The sequence below is a fragment of the Sander lucioperca genome, chromosome 18, assembly GCF_008315115.2.
Source record: "Sander lucioperca isolate FBNREF2018 chromosome 18, SLUC_FBN_1.2, whole genome shotgun sequence".
NCBI lineage: Eukaryota > Metazoa > Chordata > Actinopteri > Perciformes > Percidae > Sander > Sander lucioperca.
In genome coordinates, this window is record NC_050190.1 from 21,510,953 (window position 1) to 21,533,568 (window position 22,616).

At 39.0% G+C, this 22,616-nt stretch overlaps 1 protein-coding gene and 1 long non-coding RNA gene across 5 annotated transcripts in view; one reads left to right on the top strand and one right to left on the bottom strand.

The window, feature by feature from the left end:
* Window positions 1-22,616, bottom strand: part of uggt1 (UDP-glucose glycoprotein glucosyltransferase 1) — a 35,625-nt gene that overhangs the window by 6,805 nt on the left and 6,204 nt on the right. Inside the window, exons 7-33 of one of the 4 annotated variants that reach the window (XM_031309936.2) lie at window positions 22,195-22,291; window positions 22,017-22,095; window positions 21,736-21,836; window positions 18,402-18,501; window positions 18,228-18,288; window positions 16,390-16,481; window positions 15,772-15,922; window positions 15,181-15,300; window positions 14,995-15,080; window positions 14,435-14,570; window positions 14,141-14,272; window positions 13,236-13,400; window positions 12,075-12,195; window positions 9,798-9,896; window positions 9,572-9,595; window positions 8,727-8,821; window positions 6,918-7,124; window positions 6,651-6,782; window positions 6,367-6,497; window positions 6,180-6,275; window positions 5,772-5,874; window positions 5,560-5,639; window positions 4,460-4,649; window positions 3,578-3,736; window positions 3,350-3,435; window positions 3,156-3,240; window positions 190-278 (exon numbers count right to left, since the gene is read on the bottom strand). In XM_031309936.2, the coding sequence (XP_031165796.1) occupies window positions 190-278; window positions 3,156-3,240; window positions 3,350-3,435; window positions 3,578-3,736; window positions 4,460-4,649; window positions 5,560-5,639; window positions 5,772-5,874; window positions 6,180-6,275; window positions 6,367-6,497; window positions 6,651-6,782; window positions 6,918-7,124; window positions 8,727-8,821; window positions 9,572-9,595; window positions 9,798-9,896; window positions 12,075-12,195; window positions 13,236-13,400; window positions 14,141-14,272; window positions 14,435-14,570; window positions 14,995-15,080; window positions 15,181-15,300; window positions 15,772-15,922; window positions 16,390-16,481; window positions 18,228-18,288; window positions 18,402-18,501; window positions 21,736-21,836; window positions 22,017-22,095; window positions 22,195-22,291 (3,017 nt within the window). Of the gene's footprint in view, window positions 1-189; window positions 279-3,155; window positions 3,241-3,349; window positions 3,436-3,577; window positions 3,737-4,459; window positions 4,650-5,559; window positions 5,640-5,771; window positions 5,875-6,179; window positions 6,288-6,366; window positions 6,498-6,650; window positions 6,783-6,917; window positions 7,125-8,726; window positions 8,822-9,571; window positions 9,596-9,797; window positions 9,897-12,074; window positions 12,196-13,235; window positions 13,401-14,140; window positions 14,273-14,434; window positions 14,571-14,994; window positions 15,081-15,180; window positions 15,301-15,771; window positions 15,923-16,389; window positions 16,482-18,227; window positions 18,289-18,401; window positions 18,502-21,735; window positions 21,837-22,016; window positions 22,096-22,194; window positions 22,292-22,616 lie in introns of all 4 variants that reach the window. The other 3 variants (XM_031309935.2, XM_031309939.2, XM_031309937.2) reach the window with 3 other exon arrangements.
* LOC116057463 lies at window positions 5,320-6,062 on the top strand. The gene is made up of 2 exons (XR_004106824.2): window positions 5,320-5,645; window positions 5,778-6,062. It is a non-coding gene; the product is annotated as an uncharacterized LOC116057463 (long non-coding RNA).

Here is a 22,616-nt window from a genome sequence, read left to right on the forward strand (position 1 = left end):
TAATTAGCTTTGTAGCAACTCATTTGGCAATGGCTTAAATGTAACGGAAATTCATTAATATCAGAAAGTTACGCACTAAACGACTTAAACCCTTACTAAAATTGTTATTGATTCATGTTGTCGATTGACTAATTGACTCATTTTTGTAATAGGTTTGTTGTCACTGCTAATTTTGAATCAAAGCTGTACCTGGCCAGAGATTTCCAGAAGCCAGCGTCGTTTTCCTCGGTCGCGTCACTCAGCAGCTCCTCATTGAACTTGTCTGGTTTCTTCTGGACCTGATCAACATGCAATTTTGTTAGTTGAACAACCTGTATTAAATCATATTATCAAACCATTTTACATAGCAAATCAATATCTTATCTAGCTTGGATTATATGGAGGACCCAACCCATCTAATTTGTAAATAAATAAATAAAATGCACAAAAAAATATCTAGAAATGAATCTAGAAATCAGTTAAGACCTTCTGTGTGTCCCTGATTTTGCATTTGGCTGATATATGTCAACATATGGCAACTGTTCTGACTGCTAATGCCATACTTCTCAATAATTCCCACCTTTGCTACTGAAATAGTACAATAAATAAATAAATAAATAAATATATATATATATATATATATAAAAATATATAAAAATATATATAAAAATATAAATATATATATATAAAAAAAAAAAAAATATATATATATATATATATATATATATATATATATATATATATAGTAGAATATGTTGCTAAATGCTAGGCTGAAATTAAACAAGATGTGTTTTAAGTTATAATTGTTATTACACTATTCCACTGATTTACGGGTGGCGGTAATGTTCCAAGAAACACACCAATGTGGCAACAAAAGTAGGGAAAAAGAGGACTGCAAGCTAGAAAAACACAAATTTAAACAATGCAGGTTTCAAACTTTTAGACGTCAAGGCGCACAATGCGTCAATGCACAATACGACACAATGCGTTTTGCTGAGTATAACCGAATGTAAACACAAGAAAGCTCCACGGGGAACCGTTAATGTTGAAGTGAGTTTGAAGATAAAAACATTTGGATTTAAGTTTATTGTGTATCTTTGTGCCTTTGTCTATTAATTTATTTTTTTCTAAATTTATTTTGTGTATTTTACTTGTATATTTATTTCCTTATTCATTTTAATTAATTCGGATTCAGTCCTCTATATCCTAGAGCCGTTCTAAGAATGTATTGTGTCTACATGTTGCCACGTCTATGATATGTAAATTTCCCAATGAAATGTATAATTTTACCCATGTAATTTATGTACAGTGGGGCTCGAAAGTTTGGGCACCCCAGGTAAAAATTTGTATTAATGTGCATAAAGAAGCCAAGAAAAGATGGAAAAATCTCCAAAAAGGCATCAAATGACAGATTAGACATTCTTATAATATGTCAAAAAAAGTTAGATTTTATTTCCATCATTTACACTTTCAAAATAACAGAAAACAAAAAAATGGCGTCTGCAAAAGTTTGGGCACCCTGCAGAGTTTATAGCATGCACCGCCCCCTTTGGAAAGCTGAGACCTGACAGTGTCATGGATTGTTCTCAATCATTGTCTGGAAAGACCAGGTGATGTCAATCTCAAAGGTTTTAAATGCCCAGACTCATCTGACATTGCCCCAACAATCAGCACCATGGGTTCTTCTAAGCAGTTGTCTAGAAAACTGAAACTGAAAATAGTTGATGCTCACAAAGCAGGAGAAGGCTATAAGAAGATAGCAAAACGTTTTCAGATGCCAATATCCTCTGTTCGGAATGTAATTAAGAAATGGCAGTCATCAGGAACAGTGGAAGTTAAAGCAAGATCTGGAAGACCAAGAAAAATATCAGACAGAACAGCTCACAGGATTGTGAGAAAAGCAAGTCAAAACCCACGTTTGACTGCACGATCCATCCAGAAAGATCTGGCAGACACTGGAGTTGTGGTACACCATTCCACTATAAAGAGATACTTGTACAAATATGGTCTTATCTATATATCTACCATATATATATGGTCATCAGAAGAAAACCTCTTCTACGTCCTCACCACAAAAATCAGCGTTTGAAGTTTGCAAATGAACATATAGACAAGCCTGATTCTGTGGACCGATGAGGTTAAAATAGAACTTTTTGGCCGGAATGAGCAATGTACGTTTGGAGAAGAAAGGGCACAGAATTTAATGAAAAGAACCTCTGTCCAACTGTTAAGCATGGGGGTGGATCAAGCATGCTTTGGGGTTGTATTGCAGCCAGTGGCACAGGGAACATTTCACGAGTAGAAGGAAAAATGGATTCAATAAAATTTCAGCAAATTTTGGACGCTAACTTGAAGCCATCTGTGAAAAAGCTGAAGTTAAAGAGAGACTGGCTTCTACAAATGGATAATGATCCTAAACACACCTCAAAATCCACGTTGGATTACATCAAGAGGCGTAAACTGAAGGTTTTGCCATGGCCTTCACAATCTCCTGACCTCAACATAATTGAAAATCTATGGATAGACCTTAATAGAGCAGTGCGTGACAGACAGCCCAGAAATCTCAAAGAACTGGAAGACTTTTGTAAGGAAGAATGGGCGAAGATACCTCAAACAAGAATTGAAAGACTCTTGGCTGGCTACAAAAAGCGTTTACAAGCTGTGATACTTGCCAAAGGGGGCAGTACAAGGTATTAACTCTGCAGGGTGCCCAAACTTTTGCAGACGCCATTTTTTTGTTTTCTGTTATTTTGAAAGTGTAAATAATGGAAATAAAATCTGACTTTTTTTGACATATTATAAGAAGTCTAATCTGTCATTTGATGCCTTTTGGAGATTTTTCCATCTTTTCTTGGCTTCTTTATGCACATTAATACAAATTTTTACCTGGGGTGCCCAAACTTTCGAGCCCCACTGTACATACTGAAATATATACAGTGTATATGTTCTGCATTACTCAAAAAAAAACACAGTTTAAAAAACAGTTTCTTCTACTCATTTAAATTCATGAGAACCCAGTCAGACTGAGAAAACTGAAAATGTTGCCACTAACCTTCCTGCATTTGGTTTTTATTTATTTGGGGACAAAAATAAAATCTAACGGAGTGAAAGGGCACATTCTCAACACCGTTTCCTATTGTGCCAGGCAGTCATCACTTCATCCCAGGTAAACTCACCTTGACTTTAATGATCCTGCTCTTGAAGTTGTTCAGCACCACTATAATGTCATCAGACTCTGCTGGAGAGTCTGTGCCTTCATGGCTGCAACAGAAGAAAAAAAAAGATTAAAGAAACTCAAAGTTTACAGCCAGTTTGTAGATCCAAGAGACTTAACTTTAAAACTAATATGGCCAATTCTCCATGTTCTTACCTGTAAATCTTGTAGATGTCATCTGAGCGTCCTTTCCTCATCTTCAGGATCCAGGCGCCTGGGTTTGCTTTCAGCTGAAAGTAACCCTACAGAGCAGAACACACGAGATTTACAGTGTTTGGGAGTATAATATTAAAGGGACATAATAAGCTATTAAAAAGTATTAACAAACTATACCAACTGGCAACTTTCTGCTCTAAGGTGTTCTGAGGCTCATCGGTAACTGACCAGGTTTGCCATGACGATTGTATCCATAATGACGGGCTCGGAGGCAGTTCCCAGGGTGAACTGGAGGCCACGGGGTGGCTGGCCTGAACTGACGTCAAAACAATGGCCTTCCAACAAAAGGTGCTCCAACTCGTACTCTGCCGCTACAATGTTCTCCACCTGCAGACACAGGAGTCCAAAGAAATAAAGTTCATTTTGTGCAGCCCAATAACAGAGGCAAGGGGATTTACAAACACACACACTAGTAATGGTTCCCAATAAACCCAAGGTTTTCAAGAAGAGAAATAAAAATCCTCAGCACATAAGCAAAAATGGAAGAAATCTGTGAGGGTGCAACAGGGGCCAACATTATAAAAGAAAGTTTAACGAGTAATAAAAACAATTAAATAGGATTATAATTAGAGGGAAAATACAACAATTATTGGGGTGCTGATATTTATGCATCTCACCTTATAAAAAGGCAAGGCCCTCAACATGTCAACATACAAAGTAGTATAACAGTGTTTAATTGGTACAACTTGTTTAATCGTGTACCACAATTTAAACCTTAATATCTGAAACATAAAAAAGTACTAGTGAGAGTAGTCCCTTAGACTAATAAATGAAAAACAGATCCAGTGAATTGAATCATCTGACATTTAAATAGTGCAATATCAGTTTGGTTTGAGTCTAAGGGGGACAGGCAGCATTTAAACACTGACTGATGACACACATTACAACCCAAACCATTGGACCAATATTAAAACATTTATTCAGAGAGCAGGACAAAGTGGGGTGATAACTTCGGACTTTAGAGACTTCGGAGAAACACTTCATTTAAATTTAAACACTTATTTCACAACCATAGATCCTGATCGAACCCAGACAGACATATTGCTTTACCTCCTCCAGGTAGATGTTGTCCAGATCGTAGCGGGTGTGCACAGACTCCACCATCCAGCTCTCGGGAGTGTTGAGGTTCAGGGTGAAGAGGGGAGACTGAGGCATGTCCAGGAACCTGGCCATGGGGCCGGGAGAGAAACTACCATCAGCTTGGAACGCCACCTCCGGCTCCAACACATGACGGTAAAAACTGGAAGAAAACACAGGGACTCTTGTAACATGTGGAGGAGTCATCATGCCATAATCTGCCATTTGCTGCATGCCTTTAGCCAAAACAGCAAAGATAAAGAAACTGAAAAATATCAGATTTAAAAAAAAAAACAAAAAAAAAAACAACAGACTGGCTTAAATGTTAAGGCATCAAAGTTAAAAGGTGCCCTGTGGAGTTTTCTTGTAAACAAAGAAAAGTTATGTTCACACTCAGTATAAAACACATTGTGTGTATCCTTGAGGTCTAACAAAAGTGTCCTGTGTATTTTTCTTCCTCATAAAACATTTGCACATAAACATTTAAGTATTTTAAATCCAACAACTGAGCAAATTGTATGAAGTGCTTGAAAGCTCTGGAAAATTTTTGCGAACTGGTTTTAAATGGTTTTAAACTGATCCTGTTTCCTGCTGAAAGAGGACAATAATCCCCACAGTTTAATGCAAACAAGGTCTTAATGCGACACTGAATTCTAGTGGTAATAGGGAGTGAATAGAAAAATGAAAATTAAGCAAGAAAAACCTTCTAATTATGTCCCTATAAGTCAGAAAAAAACATGTTTAAATTAGAGAGTGTGCCCTGTCAATTATATTTTTTAAATCTAAATTTTACATTTCTGGCTTTTCCAAAAATAACTGAGGCTCTACGCATACAGTGATGCTTAAAGATCTGTAGTATGGTTGGACCAAATTGTAATTGAAATCCTAATGCTGGTACAGAACTATACAGTATTATATTTAAGGATCCAGTGCCTCATTTAAAGTAAAATATCAATAAGCACATTCTGAGGGTAAAAGGTAAACTTCTAGCGAGAGAAAGCAGAAACACCAGGGTATTGGACATATACTGACATTGATATAGCTAGGATGTAAGCTTCAGAGACAGTCCTCACCTCTTGAGAGGTATTTCTGACAGTTTGGATTGGCAGTTCATGAAGACCCGTAAGTTAACGTTTACCAGCTGCTTCAAAACCTGCAGGTGGAGAAGGGGAGAGAAAGACAGGTAAGAAATAAAACGTGGACAGGCTCAAAGTGAGGCCACATAAATCAACTGGACGAATCAGTAAGAAAGACCAAATCCAACGAGGGACGGCCTTCAACCCACCAAGAGGAGAGGAGCTAGTTTTTGTGCGTCCCTGGTTACAGGATCCACCACGGCAACAACATCGAAGTACACGTCTCCCTCCTTTGGGCGGATCTTCACAGCACTGCCAAAAAAATCAGCAAATCAATGATGAAGCGAATTAAACACAAACAAGATTTTCAAGGCTGTTGCTGGGTTGAACACACTGATTTTAAAAATGTATTCTGTATTTTCATTAAGTTTGAAGGTAACGTTTTATACAGTATTTGGTGAAGATGGTCCAATATTTTATTGAACCAAAAATTCAAAAAATATGACGACATACATTGCAAAAATTGTGTTACCCTGGAGGAAAGCTAGAGAGGGTCTCCCCTCCCGGAGTAAAGGAGGCTTGCTTGTATAAATGATGTGCTTGTATTACAACTTTACCTGTAGCGGTCATCTGCAAAGTCATATTCTACCCGGGCCTCTCCTTTGGGCTGAGAGGAGAGCAGAGCGTCCACCTTCATCACAAGATCGCTGGCCCTGAGAGAAATCCTGCATTTTATTTTACAGAATCTACGAAAGATTTTAACCTTGTGAAAGTGTACAGATGCGATGAAGGGAAATAAAATACCTGTCCTCCTCAATCCCAAACTGTTGGACTTTGCTTTTGATTCGTTCTCCGGACGTTTTCAGGATGATGCTCTCCAAAAGCAGGAAGTCATCCTGGTTAAACACCTCCTTCTCCTCCAGAGGACCTATGATCTGTAAACAAGAAAGGCAGTATTGATTGAATAGCTACAGTAGCTGTGGTAAAATGGTAGATTTTATCCATAAATACAAACTATATTTGTTCGTGATGTATCCGTATTTTCAGTGCAGGTTCTTAAAACAATAAGAAACGAGATTGTGACTCACTCTTCCGTTGCTGATAACGGCATTCTGTCCTTTCTTTAGTTTTAGCACGTCTCGGCAGTAGGCAGCGTGGGAGAGCAGGAAGTCAAATTTGGGACCCTCGTACGCATCCTTGAACAATGACACATCCATTCCCTGAAGGAAAAATAGATAACTTGTAGGCAGCTGATAAAAGGGAACATTAGGAGTAAAATAGGGTTAAATGTTTCAACAACAGACGGAAACAATCATTCTGAACAATGATGAGTGAACCCGTCCGTCCCCCCTCACCCCGACAGCGAACTCCCCGATGTCGACTCCCATCTCCAGGGCCGCGGCGGTCTCTTCTTTAGCCAACTTGGTGATGAAGTTCTTGGCGTTGTTGGCAGATTGCGTCTGCATGGCAGCCCAGATGGCTCTGGCCAGGCGGCTCATCTCAGCGGACGGAGCGGCGGACGGGTTGTTGATCATCCCCAGTCGGACATTGTTGCTGGTTTTCTGTTGTGGAGCAAGTGATGTTGAAGGATTTGTCACGGCTTTAAGAGCAGAATAACAAAACAGCTGATATTTCCAAACACATATTAATTAAATGAATTAATTAAAATATAAATAAAATGAACACATGATGCCACATTAGAATCTCACTTTGAGATATTCTGGTCCTTTCTTAATAAAGTCATAGACATAGAAACTTTTACTCTACAGTCTACAAGATACTAGATCAAATCTGTAAAATCAATACCACAATACTAATAAGAACATTTTCCTTCATCAATTTTAAGGAAAATGTATGTAAGTCCCATAGAAAATAGTCAAATAAATGATTAATGAACTGTGTTTCATTGCTTTGGGTTACATTAGACAAAACTCTTCACGTATAAACAAGAACTTAAAAATATAGGAATCGCTCAACATTTCAGGAAATACTCCATTTGTTTTCTTGCTAAGAGTTAGATGAGAAGTTGATACCACTATCAGATCTCTAAGATAAATATGAAGATACATCCAGAATCTAGTTTGGCTTAGCTTAGCACAAAGACTGGAAACAGCTTATGAGCTTGTCGTCTTGGCACGTCGCAGTAACTTACTGGAGTCTAGTCGTCACAGCGAGGTTGGAGACTCCAGGAAGCACAACTTGACATTTTTACTTTCCAGTTAAACAAAAGAGACATTACGGGCCCTATCTTGCACCCGGTGCAACGCAAAGCCTGACACAAGTGTCTTTGCTGGTTTAAGACCGACGCAGTTGTCAATTTCCTGTCCAGCGGCCACGCCGTTTAAATAGCAAATGCACCTGCGCCCATCTGTGCTTGGGCATGCTGGTCTTACAGGGAGGTGTGTTCAGGTGCATTCTTGGCGTGTTGCTATCTTGAGGCAGCAGGAAGTGATCGCGCCATTGACCAACAAAAACCTGGTCTAAAGTCAATAGTGCAGCATTTCATTGTTATTTTAACAGCAAATTAGTAAAATGCGTACATTACAAATAAAAATATTACGGTGCAAATCCGCCATCATAATAGCAATGCGCCAAAGTACAAACACGCCTGGCTTTTAAAGGGAATGGGAGATGACACTCTGATTGGTTTATTGCATGTTACGCCCAAAACACACCTATGAATTAATGAAGACACTAAGTACAACCCTTTTGAACCATGCACCCGGCGCACGGACCCTTTTTTCCGCCGTCAAACTAGCAAAAGTGGATTTGGACACGCCCTAAACACACCTGCGCCAGGTGCTTCAAGCCGTGCGCTTAGATCATTAAAATAGGGTCCTACATGTTAATTAGTGAGCTTCAGAGGTGCCGGTAGGCGGATTTTGTTGCCTTTGGACAGAGCCAGACTAGGTGTCTCCCCTGTTTCTAGTTTTTGTCATTATCAAGAATTAAATACTGTATGCGTATTTCCCATAATGTTGAACTATTCTTTTAAAGGACTCTTTTTTTAGTTTGTAAATACAATTTGCTTGAAATAATTAATTTGGACAAGCACAGTATGTTTTATAGAAAATGTGTTCATATCATCATGATATAAAATGCTATAAAACAACACTATTGAATCAAGATCCAGCCCAAAGAGATGGAATAAAAAGATTTTGTACCATGTGTCTGATGGCGTCATAAAGAAGCTGACGTCCCGAGGGCTTGTCAAAGTCTCCAACCACCCAGAAGGTCACAGGACGGATGTAGCCATCATCTGACAACCACAAAGGAAGAAACAGGGACTGTCAAAATAAGTAAATGAGGTGACGCGACACAGGTCAACATATGGGGCAAAGGAGGCGAGCCATTTTGTTTTCGGTGAAGATGAAAGTTTGGTAAACTGGGCAAAAATCTATGTGGGTAGCATACTGGGCTGCAAGAAAAAAACATGAAAAAGTATATATATTCTGGGTGGCATCTACTCGAAAAATCATCTCATCTCATTCTCCATGCAGCTGTAACAAATGACACATGCTCTCCTAAGGCCGTGATCAGACAAAACGCGTTTGCAGGTTGCAAAACGCGAGGTGCACTGCACTGCCTTTCTTGTTGGAGACCCTGATCAGACCAGTCGCATCTTTTGGTTTTCTTGCTAGGCAAGCATCGAATCAGCTGTCCTCAGCCAACCGTTATTTTGCTGTGAAGTTAAATGAGGTTGGGCGTTTATTGCCGCTTTGAATTAAAGTTTTTTCTACTCTGTCTGATCGGGGCCTAAAGATGGAAAAAAAACATGTTAGAACTTAGTGAGCAGTTATGTCAACACATTAGTACTTCAGACTTTGATACACAATAATCACATGCGTAACTGGTGATTTGTTTCCTCTGAGAAATGAAACAGATGGAAGAGAGGTGGTGGATTCACAAACACATTTAAACACCGCCAGCAATGTAGATCACAGGAAAACAGAAACAAATGAACAAGTGAGAAGGGGAGGGAATAATGCGGAGGAAAAAGGGTGATTACCATGCCTGTTGGTGGTGGTCATCCCTGATGCAGGGGAATTTTAAAAACACATGAATAGGAGGAGGAGAGGACAGAAGGAGAATACATATAGAGAGATTTTAGGCTTGAAGTTGACTAAATTATCTTCACTAGAAACAACAAAACCAACTCCACAAGTATTCTCTTCCATTCAGTTCATTTTGTTATTGGACCAGCCATTATATGAGACCGTCTTGCACACCCTTACCTTTCTTAGTCATGTAGTTCATGCTGTTGGCCACAGCGGTGCTCTTCTCTTTGGTGTCGAGAGTCGAGAAGCGAGCGTAATCATCTACAAAGAAGTTGTCTGTAAGAAGAGAAGAAAATGGAGTGAACTGTAGCTCATGTAGCAAATGCCAAAGATTATATTTTTTAGACTCTCAAGATGCAAATGTGTGAATGTGTACTAGGAGTGAAACACAAAGCTACTATCTTTTTATGTCACAAAAACATCTGTATTACCGTACGTTGGCCGAGCCTACAGCAGGAGTTGTGAAAAAACTTAAAAATGTTTCATTAAATGTTGTTCTGCTGCCATTTATATTGTGTATATTTTTTTATTTTGAATAGCTGCATATTGATTTTTGTATACTTACACCTATTGATATTTTATATTTGCACTATTATTTACTCTGTACTGCAAGTGCTGCACAACAGTTTCCCTCAGGATGAATAAATGTGTTATCTTCTACTCTTCATACATATATGTATAAGTTTAGCTGCCAACAGAAAATATAAAGAAACAAAACTGTATAAATATTTTAAGCCTATACCAAAATTATTCAAATAATAATACATGACTTGCAATTGAACTCCACCCTAAAAAAAAGGAAAAAGCTAACTCCAAACCGAGTCTAAATAAAAGCTGCGTAACTGTTTAAAGTGCCCATATTATGAAAAAATCACTTTTTCTGGGATTTGGGGTGTTATGTTGTGTCTCTGGTGCTTCCACACACATACAAACTTTGAAAAAAATCCATCCATGCTGTTTAGAGTGAGATACGGTTTCTGAATGTGTCCTGCCTTCAGTCTCTGGGTGAGCTGTTCAAAATTGGCACGGCTTGTGACGTCACAAGCCGTGCCAAACGAGCAGGCTAACCGCAACCATTAGCTTGTAGCGTTAGCATGCTAACGCTATGGCTAACACTAGCATGCTAACGCTAGCATGCTACCTCGTTCTCAATAGCAAAGCACTGCTACAACACACAAGTTCACCATAATCTACAAAAGAACTACTTACATGTGCACCCTCATTTAGAAGTCTCCCAGCTAATCCTGCCTTGTAACTGACCGAAGTTGTAGAAACAGCCTTTCTTTTACTGTCTATGGAGCTAGCTAGCTGACATGATCTACATCTGAGCTACTGGGCATGTGCAGTGCAATCAAAGATAGTACAGAAGAAGAAGAAGAAGAAAAGAGGTCTCACTCTGTAGCTAAAACAGAGACCAGCTGAAAAGAGGAGCTGCAGCAGTGAGAGAGAGCACTGCAGTACAACAAAAATATGGTGTTTTTTGAAAATTAAACCATGTAAACCTATTCTGGTACAACCTTAAAATACAATTATGAACCTGAAAATGAGCATAATATGGCTGCTTTAATGGCTTAAAATGTAAGTCAGAAATGCAGTAGGCCACATTACATGATTGTTCTTTCAAAATGGAATGTTGCATATGTAATGGGAGGAGGCCCAGATTAATATAAAGTTGGTCTGAAATGTCTATGATTAAAAACAAATGAGAAATCTCTCGACAAAATACAAGTCACAAAAGCCCATTGGAATTTTGCATAGTTAAAAAAAAGAAGTTGTTGGTGAAGGTCCAGATGAAAATAAAATTGGTCTAAAACGTATTTTAAAAAAGCTCTCAGATATAAGATGTTCTCTAACTTTTTATGTATTTTATGGAATAGTCTTCCACTTAATATTAAAATGGCAGAAACGAAAAGGGATTTTAAACATAAAGTTAGGGTTTACTTGTGGAATAAAATAGATAATTAGGGGAAAATAGACTCTAGATTGGGGACCGGGTAATTTATTGCTTTGTAGCTCATGGTGTTTTATCTGGTACTTTTGATGTGTACTTTTTTTCTTTTTTCTTTTTACCCTTAGAAGGGCTGCATGTGTTTTCATGTGTATGTCCTGTTCTCTTCTATCAGGGACCATGTTGGAAAAAAGTGTTCATCACTTTTACATGTTATCCCTTGGATCCTTTTGTCTTTCTATAACCATAAATAAACCAAACCAAAACCAAACCAAAAACTTCAGCTTGTCGGTTTCTGGTCTACTGTTAAGTCTCGAAGGTGCCAGGCTTCAATATTGGACCATTAGGTAAAAATAACAGCTGTTCAACATTAGTCAAGCGTTATCCTCCTCCACATAACTAATCAGGTAAAAGCATGAGAAGTGACTGAGGATGAACCTCGCTGTATGTTGAATAAAAAAATTAATTTGATAGCATAACTGTTTATATTCCTAATGTGTACTCACTGGTATCAGACAGATCCAGGTATGTTCTGCTGGTGGACAGCACTCTGGGGTTTATGCGAGGAACAACATTGGGCTGATTCATGATGAAGTCCACAACGTCATGATCTGTGGCCAGCTCCCCCTGCGAGCCACATGAGCACAGACTCAGAACGTTAAAGGAATCATTCAGAGAGGACATTCATCACTGTTCACTGCAGACCCAAAAGTGATCAGGATGTACCTGTCTGCGTGATTTTCATAGTCACAGTTAAGACAGCCATGTTAAGACTTAGCTTTTCCACTGCAGTTACTGATGCTTGTGTATTGACTGTTTTCCTCCAACAAGTTGGGATTAAACATTAAAAAGGAGAAAACAAGAGTGATGACTTACACCATGTTCTCCACTAGAACTGCAGTGGTAAGTGAACAGTGATGTAATTGTGCTTAAAACCTTACAAAACAGAGGCCTTTTGAAAAAATGAAATAATAATAATTCAAACATTTCTCTCTTCAGACTGCTGGAACGACATTAAAAGAGGAAAGCATGGCAGATGGCGTGCTCACAAGGATCTAGCTTAACAGAAAAATGATTACCCACTATAAAGACAGTGTACTGTACTGTAAAAATGAACTCTTCCCAAAAAAAATCATCTGGAGCTCTGTAATTTCTTTTTCTTTCAATTAAACTATTTTGCATCAATAAAAAAAAAAGAAAAATGCACAACAGCACAAACAAACACACCCACTGGTATTATCACTGTGTCAGCTTACTATCAGTGAATATTCAACTTGTTCCTTTAAGTCTTTTTTAATGAGATTAAACTATATTGTGCACAATTGGAATATCTAATCTTTACAGACTGTATGTACATAAGAGCTCATCTGGAGTTTGTGGAAATAACTCAATGCATTACAGCATTTATGCAAAGCATATCAAATACTCATCAATAAGGTATACTTGTGTCTGTGCAGACATTGATGAAGTCAGTAGTTATTTTGTGATTTTGACTCAACTGCAGTGGAAATTGATTTTGTGCTGAAGATGAATATAACGTTAGCTATCAAATACACATCTTTCATTTTTAACTAAACCTTAATAAAACAATAGTGTTAAATCATGACATCATAATGAAACCTCACTGGCATCACTGTATATCAAAGTGTGTGTGCTCTCGAACTGACCAGGTAGACGGCTCTCTGGTAGAAGGAGGTTGTCTCCAGAATCTTCTGCATGGTGACTGTCTCCAGTTCGTCCGGGTCCAGCTGTTCACGCTGGTAAGGTATGCCGTTGTACATGACCACAGGCAGCGGGCCAACCCCCGTCTGCTGATAGTACGCCCGTCCTTCCTGAAAGACGAGACACAAAGTAGTGTTTTCATTTGCACCCTTAATAAAACAAACAGTGTATAGTGGGAGTAGGGAAATCTGAGCCATGCTTTTATCTAAGGCAGGTTTGGCTATTGCATAGTTATAAAATGTTCATTCTATTTCTATGGACTATTGCAACAGTTTTAGGCAGCTACAACTTATTTTAAATGTTCCTAGAGTTCAAAAACATTACACCTGTAAGGCGCTGTCCGACTTAACTTAAAACGTACTTGTTCGCTGTTGCCTGTAATAAAAAATGCCATTCCTTGTTTAACTATCTATTTCTCTCATTTTAAAGGAACAGTTTGACATTTTGGACATGTTTTTCCCTCCATTGCGTAGAATTAGGTGACAAGATTGATACCTCTAAAGCTCACTAATTAATACATTATATTTTGCTTCAATAATCTGTACGCAAACAAAAACGGAACCACATTTGTAATTTTTGGATTTTAGTTTTACCCCCCTGTCACCTTCTGCATACAGTCAAGAGAGTGGTGTCAGACTAATCATCTAACTCTTGGCAAGAAAGCAAATAAATGCATTTCCCAAAATTGCCCGTGTGTATGGCTTTTCCTATATAAATACCTTACTTCAACCCCACTATGAAAGTATTACTAATAAAAAGGTAACCACATTGGTTTGGGCTGATACTGTAAAACCAGCAAAATGATAGTAGCATTCAGCACATCTGTGACATGACATTCAGCCCCACGCACCTTTCTGTTGCTATCGTAGCTGGAGTCGGCTCCCAGGACGCTGCTGACCTCCACATATGGGAACCTCTTCTCCAGCACTTTCACCACGTCCCCAACACTCAACTTCCCACCAATAGGCACCCGGTTGAACATCTAGTAGGTAATAAAAAAAATGGGAAGGGAAGGAAAAGGTGACAGGGAGAACAGTTATTAGCTAGACAAAATTATCACAACTTTACCATTTTTTTAGAGTCTCTGGTGTCAAACCTAGGCGTTTTAATTAGAACCATCAGTGTTTTTGAAAGGTCGACTCACAGAGATGACGGCTTCAAATGCACTCTGACTGTCCACCTCGTCGCTGATGTAGTTGTAGGCTCGGACCAGCGCCACACCTGCATCCTGCATACCGTCTATGTCATCTTCATCTGACACCACAAACACCAGCCCTATCCTAAAACACACACCAAATAAACTTCTTTAAACAGACTCTCATGTGTATATTGGATAGTTGAAATGCAGAGCGTATGCGGTCTGCTTCATCAGTATTCAAACAAACTGACCATCCCAAGATGCCCCATGCAGGGAGGCATCAAAGGTCTCTCCAAACCTGCCTGACAAAACTCCTAAACTAAAATGGATTTTAACTACATGTCCCAAATGACTGCCACTGCTCTGCAGCGTATTTTTTAATTTTTCTGTTTTTTTTTTGTTGTTGTTGTTGTTGTTGCAGTAATGTGGAGTGATAATATCCTTATCCTGAAGAAAATACATATAATGTCAATGTGTAAGGAATCTAAACCTAAATATCCTTGTTTATTCTCCTGATGGTTCTGGCGAGTTTACAGTCCACCACATCCCTGATGACACCAACAAACCTGAGTGGGATGTTGTTAGCGTAAAACATCTCTGCAACACTCAGCAGCTCAGCAGCGTTCTCCTGAGTAGGCTCCAGAATGATCACCTGCAAAATGCACACGCACACACAAATGTTTTTTTTTTTTTCACAAGGATTCAGATCCATCTGGATTCACAAAGGGTTGATTAATCAGGTAGGAACGAACCAGATTGTGGAAGTTCTTGCGGATCTGCCTGATGACTCCGGGGAAGGTCGGTCTGAGCAGCTCCTGCACGTTGTAAGGCCACGAGCTGTACCGGTGGTCTGTCTCCAAGTTGTTAATCCACTAAAACAAAAAACAATCGAGGAGGAAATAGTTTGATAGGAGCATACAGACTACAGAGAATATTTGGTATTTTGGCCTCATAAATGACTAACAATGAGCTGATTATCCAGTGCTATGTATGTTTGCTATGTATGTTTATTGAAGTACAGTACTTAAGCACATAATTATAATTCAATTATATAACACAGTGTATATTATTCTGAAATGGGTAATTCTGCATGAGTACTTTTACGTTTTGTACTTTAGGTATATTTTGATGCTAATACTTTTGTACTTTTACTTCAGTAAAAATGTAACTGTCCTAAAAGGCTGTATTGGAATGCTAGCTCCTCCAGGTTTTCCAGGACATGTGGGACCAAGAACTGCCACAGTAAAACACAACTGTGTTTGCATTGTTTGTTCCCAGCACCAGGACTTAATGAAGGGTGATAATTTTTGTATGAGAGGATTTTGGTTACGTGATTTTCTTACGCTGATGGCGGAGTTGCGGATGTCGACAGCATAGTCAGAGTCAGAGGGCTGCACGTTGAGCTTCAGGATGTCGTGGATGTAGGGCGTGTCGATGTGCAGGGAGCGCAGACCCTCCATCACCCTGGCCTCACTGCGCAGCACCTCAAACACACTGTAGGGGACAGGAGTCAGAGTATGGCAATCTATAGTTGGTGTGTGCGCTGCATGCATGTGTGTTTAATATAAGAATTTAATTCTAACAGGATATACAGTAGTGAGTACATCAGCATGAGAATGTTACACATTTTAAATGTGACTGCATATAAATGTTTGATTTCATAAGTTGCAAAAAGTTGATGAAATAATGTCTGGAAAACTAGGCAAGGAGGGCAAAAGAAATGAGAATGAGATGAGTGGACAAAAGCAGAGAGGAGAGGAGGAAACACACAAGAGACAGAAAATTACAGAAAGATAAATAGTTTTAACAAAATAAAAGCATTAGGAGCATTTGTCTGTACTCTGAAATGAGTTTGGAAATTGGAAATCTCAAAAGAGATGTTACACAGCTAAATGATAATATACTGTACATTACTATATGACAATGATTGTGTGTGTGTGTGTGTGTGTGTGTGTGTGTACCTGAAGATGTCTTGTGTGTCCAGATCTATATGCAGCCCATTGATGAACAGGGCTGAATCCCCAGGCTGCAGGCCCAGAGTTCCTTTGAAAAACTACAGAGACAGAGACGTCAACATAACTAAACATCCTGTTCACATCAAACCCTGAAACTCCCCATTCAACTCCAGCTGAGCAGATCCCCACGCTGCGTAGCAGGCAAACGTCAAAGCAGGCCGTCGCGTAGTCAATTATATCGTAAAACTAGATGCAACAGTCAACACAAAGCCGTAACAAGGAACGCCTACAGCTCCAAACAAGCACTGACAGCTCTGTTTAAAGTCAGTCTGTTTAGAGCAATCAAACCCCACACTCAACAAATCTAATTATTGGAGAATGGGTGTGTACACGGTCGTGAGAAGTTGTGTGAGTGTTTGTGCGGCTGCATATGCAAAAGGAACACTCAAAGACGTTCTGGCGCAGTCAAATCTCATTACAGAAAGACAAAGACGTAAGATTAATCATACTCCAGACACTGCAATTACAACAAGACATGATTAACACAAATATTTTTCATCCTAGAGAGAAGGAGAGAGAGAGAGAGAGAGAGAGAGAGAGAGAGAGAGAGAGAGAGAAATGTATGCGTGCATGTGTCCAAACTACTTCAATCAATAATCATTTCTCGCTGCAGGACTCAGTGCGCCTGCCGAATGAATCACAGATTCAGTAATTAAGACGTTTGCTGTTCAGCCCCCACCCATCCAAACTCCTGTCTGCACACCAAGATAATGTGAGCACAGCTTGAGGAGGGGGGGGGGGGGCGATTTTTGACAAGAAAAAGGTGTGATTACCTGTTCCATTAGCAGGGCAAAGGCAAACAGATTGTCATATATTGAATGCTTTTCAAGTCAGATGTTGTTTACAATTTATCACATTATAAAAAAGGTGTGAGGAGCAAAAAGAAAACAGGAAGGGCCGTTCTCATTTTGAGATATTTCCCTAAAGACGGCTAAGAGGTGGAGGGGTTGTGGTTGTGGCTGTATGCAATAATGCTATCTAAGGTTTTTCTCTTTTATTGGATTAGATTGGTAAACAACTAAACCTAAATTATCCCTGACCACTGGACAACATGGTCAGCAGGAAGGGAAAAAATGCTGGATAAAGATGGAATAAAGAGAGGAATGAAAGAGGATGAAGACATCGAGTCACCAGCCAGGTTTCCATTGAAATGTAGCGTCAAATTTTAAACAAATTTACAGAAAATCAGGAAAAAGAAAATGCTAATTTCCATTTCCATTCACTTTATCTAGATTTGTGTCATTGTCAACACATTCCACGAAAAGTCAAACCAACATTTTATTGATCATATTAATGTTAAAGTGGTGTCTGTGTAGCCAAAGCCTAATATATTTTATTCCTCTGCGTCATAGAGCTCCATTGTTTTCCTATTAAAAACACATCAATGAGCCACACTGTTGCACCGCATGACATGTTCCTTCATTACCATGCAAGTGCACGCACGCACACACACACTCGTTTATTACACGTCAACCCCACATACACTGTCCTGCTGTGAATACTCACTAGAGCACCAAATGTGTATAAATCCACAATTAAAAATAGTTTCCGATAAGTGCACTATTTTCTGGTGATAAAAACTACAGTGCCCAACTGTTTAGGAAATACTGTAATTTGTTTGTCTCTTCATATGATTAATTGGAAATAAGAAAAATATGGAATAAAGCCAGGCTCATCCCATTATCATAATCTGTTGGGAGTTTTCGTTGTATTAAATAATAATAGAAGGATGGTTTAAGAAGATTGATAGATGAAAAACTACGAACATTCAACAAAAAGTGTACCTTTTGGTTCTCGCCGATTTCTTTGCGGATCTCAGAGTTGACCACTGTTTTAGTGAGGGACCTGTTAGGGGAAAAGGGCAGACTGAACTGTAAAACTGCAGACTTCAGTAACTGTGTTAACTAAAACTTTTTACTGTAGATACTATGTGTGTGTGTGTGTGTGTGTGTGTGTACCTGGCTTTGGTGGGGAAGTTCTGACTTAGGTCTTTCATAACAGTGAGGGCTTCAACAGCGGGAGCAGCAAGAATGCGAGCTGCTGTCTGAAAACTTAGATCTATAAAAGGTGAAAAGGTGGGTGGACAGAAAGGTAGGCAAGGAAGGCAAAATAAAAATGGGAATGAGATGAGTGGACAAAAGCAGAGAGGAGATGAGGAAACACACAAGAGAAAGAAACACAGAAAGAGAAATAGTTTTAACAAAATAAAAGCAGTATGAGCAATTGTCTGTACTCTGATATAAGCCCACAAAGGGTGGAAACTCAACTTTCTAAAGCATACAGTTTTTTTACAATTCATCCTGAGTGGGACATGAATGTCTGTACCAAATTGTACTACAATCCACCCAATAGCTGTTTGTGACTACCCAAATGTCAACCTACCGATGGCGCTAGAAGAAAAGTCAGAGAATTACCAAAGTCATTAGAGCACATCGTCTGGGCACCATGAATGTCTGAACAACATTTCATGGCAATCCATCTACATGTTGTTGAGAAATTTCATTCTGGACCAAAGTGGTGGATCCGCCGACCGACGGACGTTGCCATCCCTAGAGCCATGTTGCTAGCATGGTTAAAAAAGTAATCTGTTAAGCTATTTAACGTATTAATTAGCAAATAATTCCATGTTAACATGCTTGTCTTCACACACAGACATTAATTAAAACTATCCCAAAGGATTTAAGGCAGGATTAAGAATATAGACTAGACTATATCAACATATGTGTATGTGTAGAGGAGACACTGTATGAGAGTATATAGAGCTTCGAAGAATGGAGGCGTCGAAGAGTGTGGCGAGGACTACTTCAATGCAGTGAGCATCTGTAATGATGTTGTAGCCTGTGTGATTATTAGCCCCAGGAGGTCTCCCTCTCTTTGTAAACAGGCTGAGCTAATGAGCCCCAGCGGGGTAGAAGATAAAGACAGGCGCCCACATGACATGTCTCTCTCATCCCCTCACATCCTTTATTAAACACAATCAAAGCAGCCTCATGCCTACGATAGACATTTGCATGAAAAAACAAACAAACACATAAACCAGGAACAGTATGTATAAATATGTATAGGATGAACTCAAAAGTGGACACAATTACATCTGTGAAAGTGTGTTTAATATGTAATCCAATAGATGATGTAACCTTAATCAATATTGCTTTTATGTTGCAGCAGACAATGCTCTCATGGCCTCAAGATATTATGGCTCAAATGTATCAAGAGGATGCTGATCGACCGCGGCCAATGATTGCGGAACTAAACAGATACATTTTCCGCTGCGAGTTTGATTCACTGGTGGTATGATCTTACTGTTAAAGCAACATAAGCCAATACTAATTTTGGTTTATTTATTTATGGTCAGTGCATAGGTAGAATAAATCACACTAATGAAACAACTGCATTAATAGCACATCTACAACAGGGGTTCTCTCACTGGACTTTTATTAACGTTTAATGATGTCAGTGTGTCAGGCAATGATTACAAGATAATGTTTTAAAACCCATTTTCATAGCTAAACACATACAGTAAAGTCTTGCAATTTAGAGTTAATTTATACATTTAAATCAGCAGAAAACTGAATCGAAAATGTCTCTTTATCTTATTGTACATCAAGGGGATCACGTTTTAGCTCCTTTTAATTAGTTAGCTTCTTTCATTGATTTAGCTTTAAGGATGTTAAAATCCAGTTATTCCATCCTGTCTGACAGTATCATAGATACATCCTGCATAAGTCACAGCTCTTCATTGAAGCTATGTGGTGTATACACTGGGTGATATTCAATGTCTTGCATCATTTTATACCCATTGTACATATTGAAGTATTCAGACTATTTAGTTAAAGAAAGACAATGCAACCGTTGAAAGAAGAAATAACACATTCTTTCTCTTACAGATGAAAAGTTGATTTCATAATCAATAAACCCCACCCTTGCACATATTTTATACTCAGGGGTCCTGCATTCTATATCTTACTCATGTGACAGTACAAAGGTATTATCAGCAAAATGTTCTTAAAATATAAAATATAAAAAGTACTCATTATGCTGAAAATGCCCTCTGTAATGGATTTACACATACAATCATTGGATAATGAAGTAGTAATAATTTAAGAATAGTTTGTTAAGGCGGAGCGGTTTTTAAAATAAAGTGTGTGTTTAAACAAAGTTTGGCTGCACAGTCTGACTTCATAATGAGTGAGGTTTCGGGGGTTTTAAGCAAGGGATCTGTAAAAATGTTTCACAGGTTTCTATGAAATTGTAAAGACAGGATCAGAAAACAATTGATCACAATTTGATGGGGATGAAGATCTGGGATTTCTGCCATTAGATCATTATCTTTTGTCCACTGTGACAATGAAACTAATAGACACAGAGTTCAGTCCGAGTCCTGAGGGCGTATTTACAGGATCATAAAATCAATTCCCTCAAAATGTAAGTGACAGGAATAATGCCTGCAGGTGGTAACAGTAAGCGGAGGACGTGTTTAGCTTTGATGCTCAGAGGGCCTCACAGTTTTATTTTCATGTCTGTCAAGACATTGGCCCTGTCAGTTTTTCATATTTGTTTCACTCTGCTGTCAACAATCAATCAATATTAATTAGATTGACCTCGAAATTAGCATAGAAGATCCCCCTGCCTGTTCTCCAAAGTTGACTCCAAGTTAACCTTTGCGGAGCAATGGCGGAGTTGCAGTTGGAAAGAAGCTGCCTGTAAAACCCAGCGTTAGAACATTAGAGGGTAATGCCGCTGTCTCTCTCTCTCCCTCTCGCTTGTCCCACACACACGCACGCACGCGCGCAGCAGTTCAGTGTGGCTGCTGGCTCACGCGAGCACTCTCTCTCTCTTTTTTTTCTCTGTCTTTTTTAAATTGAGTCCAGAAGCCGAAAGCAAAGCCTAACTTTACTTGTAATGATATTAAACAAGGTAGTTTAGTTAGAAGGTCACACACAGCTTCAATTAGAAGTTAGAAGCTCACACTGCAGTTTTTAGGTCTGAAGAGGTTAGTTATACAGGAGAGAAGCCAGTCATTTCCTTCATTTTGTGACTTTCGATTGAATAAAAGACTTTTTCCAGTCATATTTCGTCATTGAAGTTATCTTTAAAATAGTGTTGAAATCCTGTCTCGTCTCGTGAACCCAATATCATGTGTCACCTCGTGAGCTGAGGGTCTCTTTACACCCCTACCAATAGGCATAAACACATATTTCTTACATATTCTACATATCCAAATATGTTACAGCGGGAAGCGAAAGAAAAAACAGAAGCTTTGCAGGAGAAGGATTTGGAGAAGAGACCCACCTTGCATTTGCCAGACTTTCAGAGGGGCCATGTCATTGGTGCTTTCTACCAAATGTTTCCTCAACTCCTTTAACTGCTCTTTCAGCTCTGGGTAGAGGGTCCTGGTGAGAGAACGACACGGACAGAGAGTAAGTGCATCTGCTTAAAGCCCTAATTGCTCATTTAAAGTGCGATTCATGGGATTCCCATATTGATTTGTTTACTTTCACGTTAGATTATCAGACACAAAGGTTTATTTGAGGTTAAAAAACTATATCACCGGCTGACGCAGAGCCACTCACTTCAGTTTGCCAAAAAGGAATCCCTGGACCTCGTCCACTGGATCATTCTCTCCGATCACTGTAGCATTCACCTCCGCCTCTGAAACCACAATCAATTAACTCGTTACTCACATGAGGACTCCATCCATTACACCATCATGGGCATGTGTGTATGGATAGTGTGTATGTGTGTGTGTACCTTGGACTTGTGTGTCGTCCTTTGCCTTGTACTCCTGGCTTTTGATGGCCAGCTCCACTCCATACCCCGACAGATAGACTTTCTTTCCGCTTGGATTCTGGAGGGTTAAAACATTGTAAAAAGACGAGAGGGTGAAGTTGTCCTTATCGCTATCACAGGTTTGTCAGATGCTTTAACACCACTTGAGGATATATTCAGCAAGAGAAAAATGCATTTGTAAAATGAATTCAAACTGCACTGATGGTGAACTTAACAATGTTTCCAATCCATATACAACTAAGTCAGCAGAAGATATAAACACTGTGCTTGCTTGCTACTTTGACAGCTTTTAAGTACAGACAACATTAACTGTACCCTGATTGGCCTCGAAGCTTTAAAGTAAAAAGAAAAAGTGTTAAAACCTCTCTATTGCCCAGGACTTC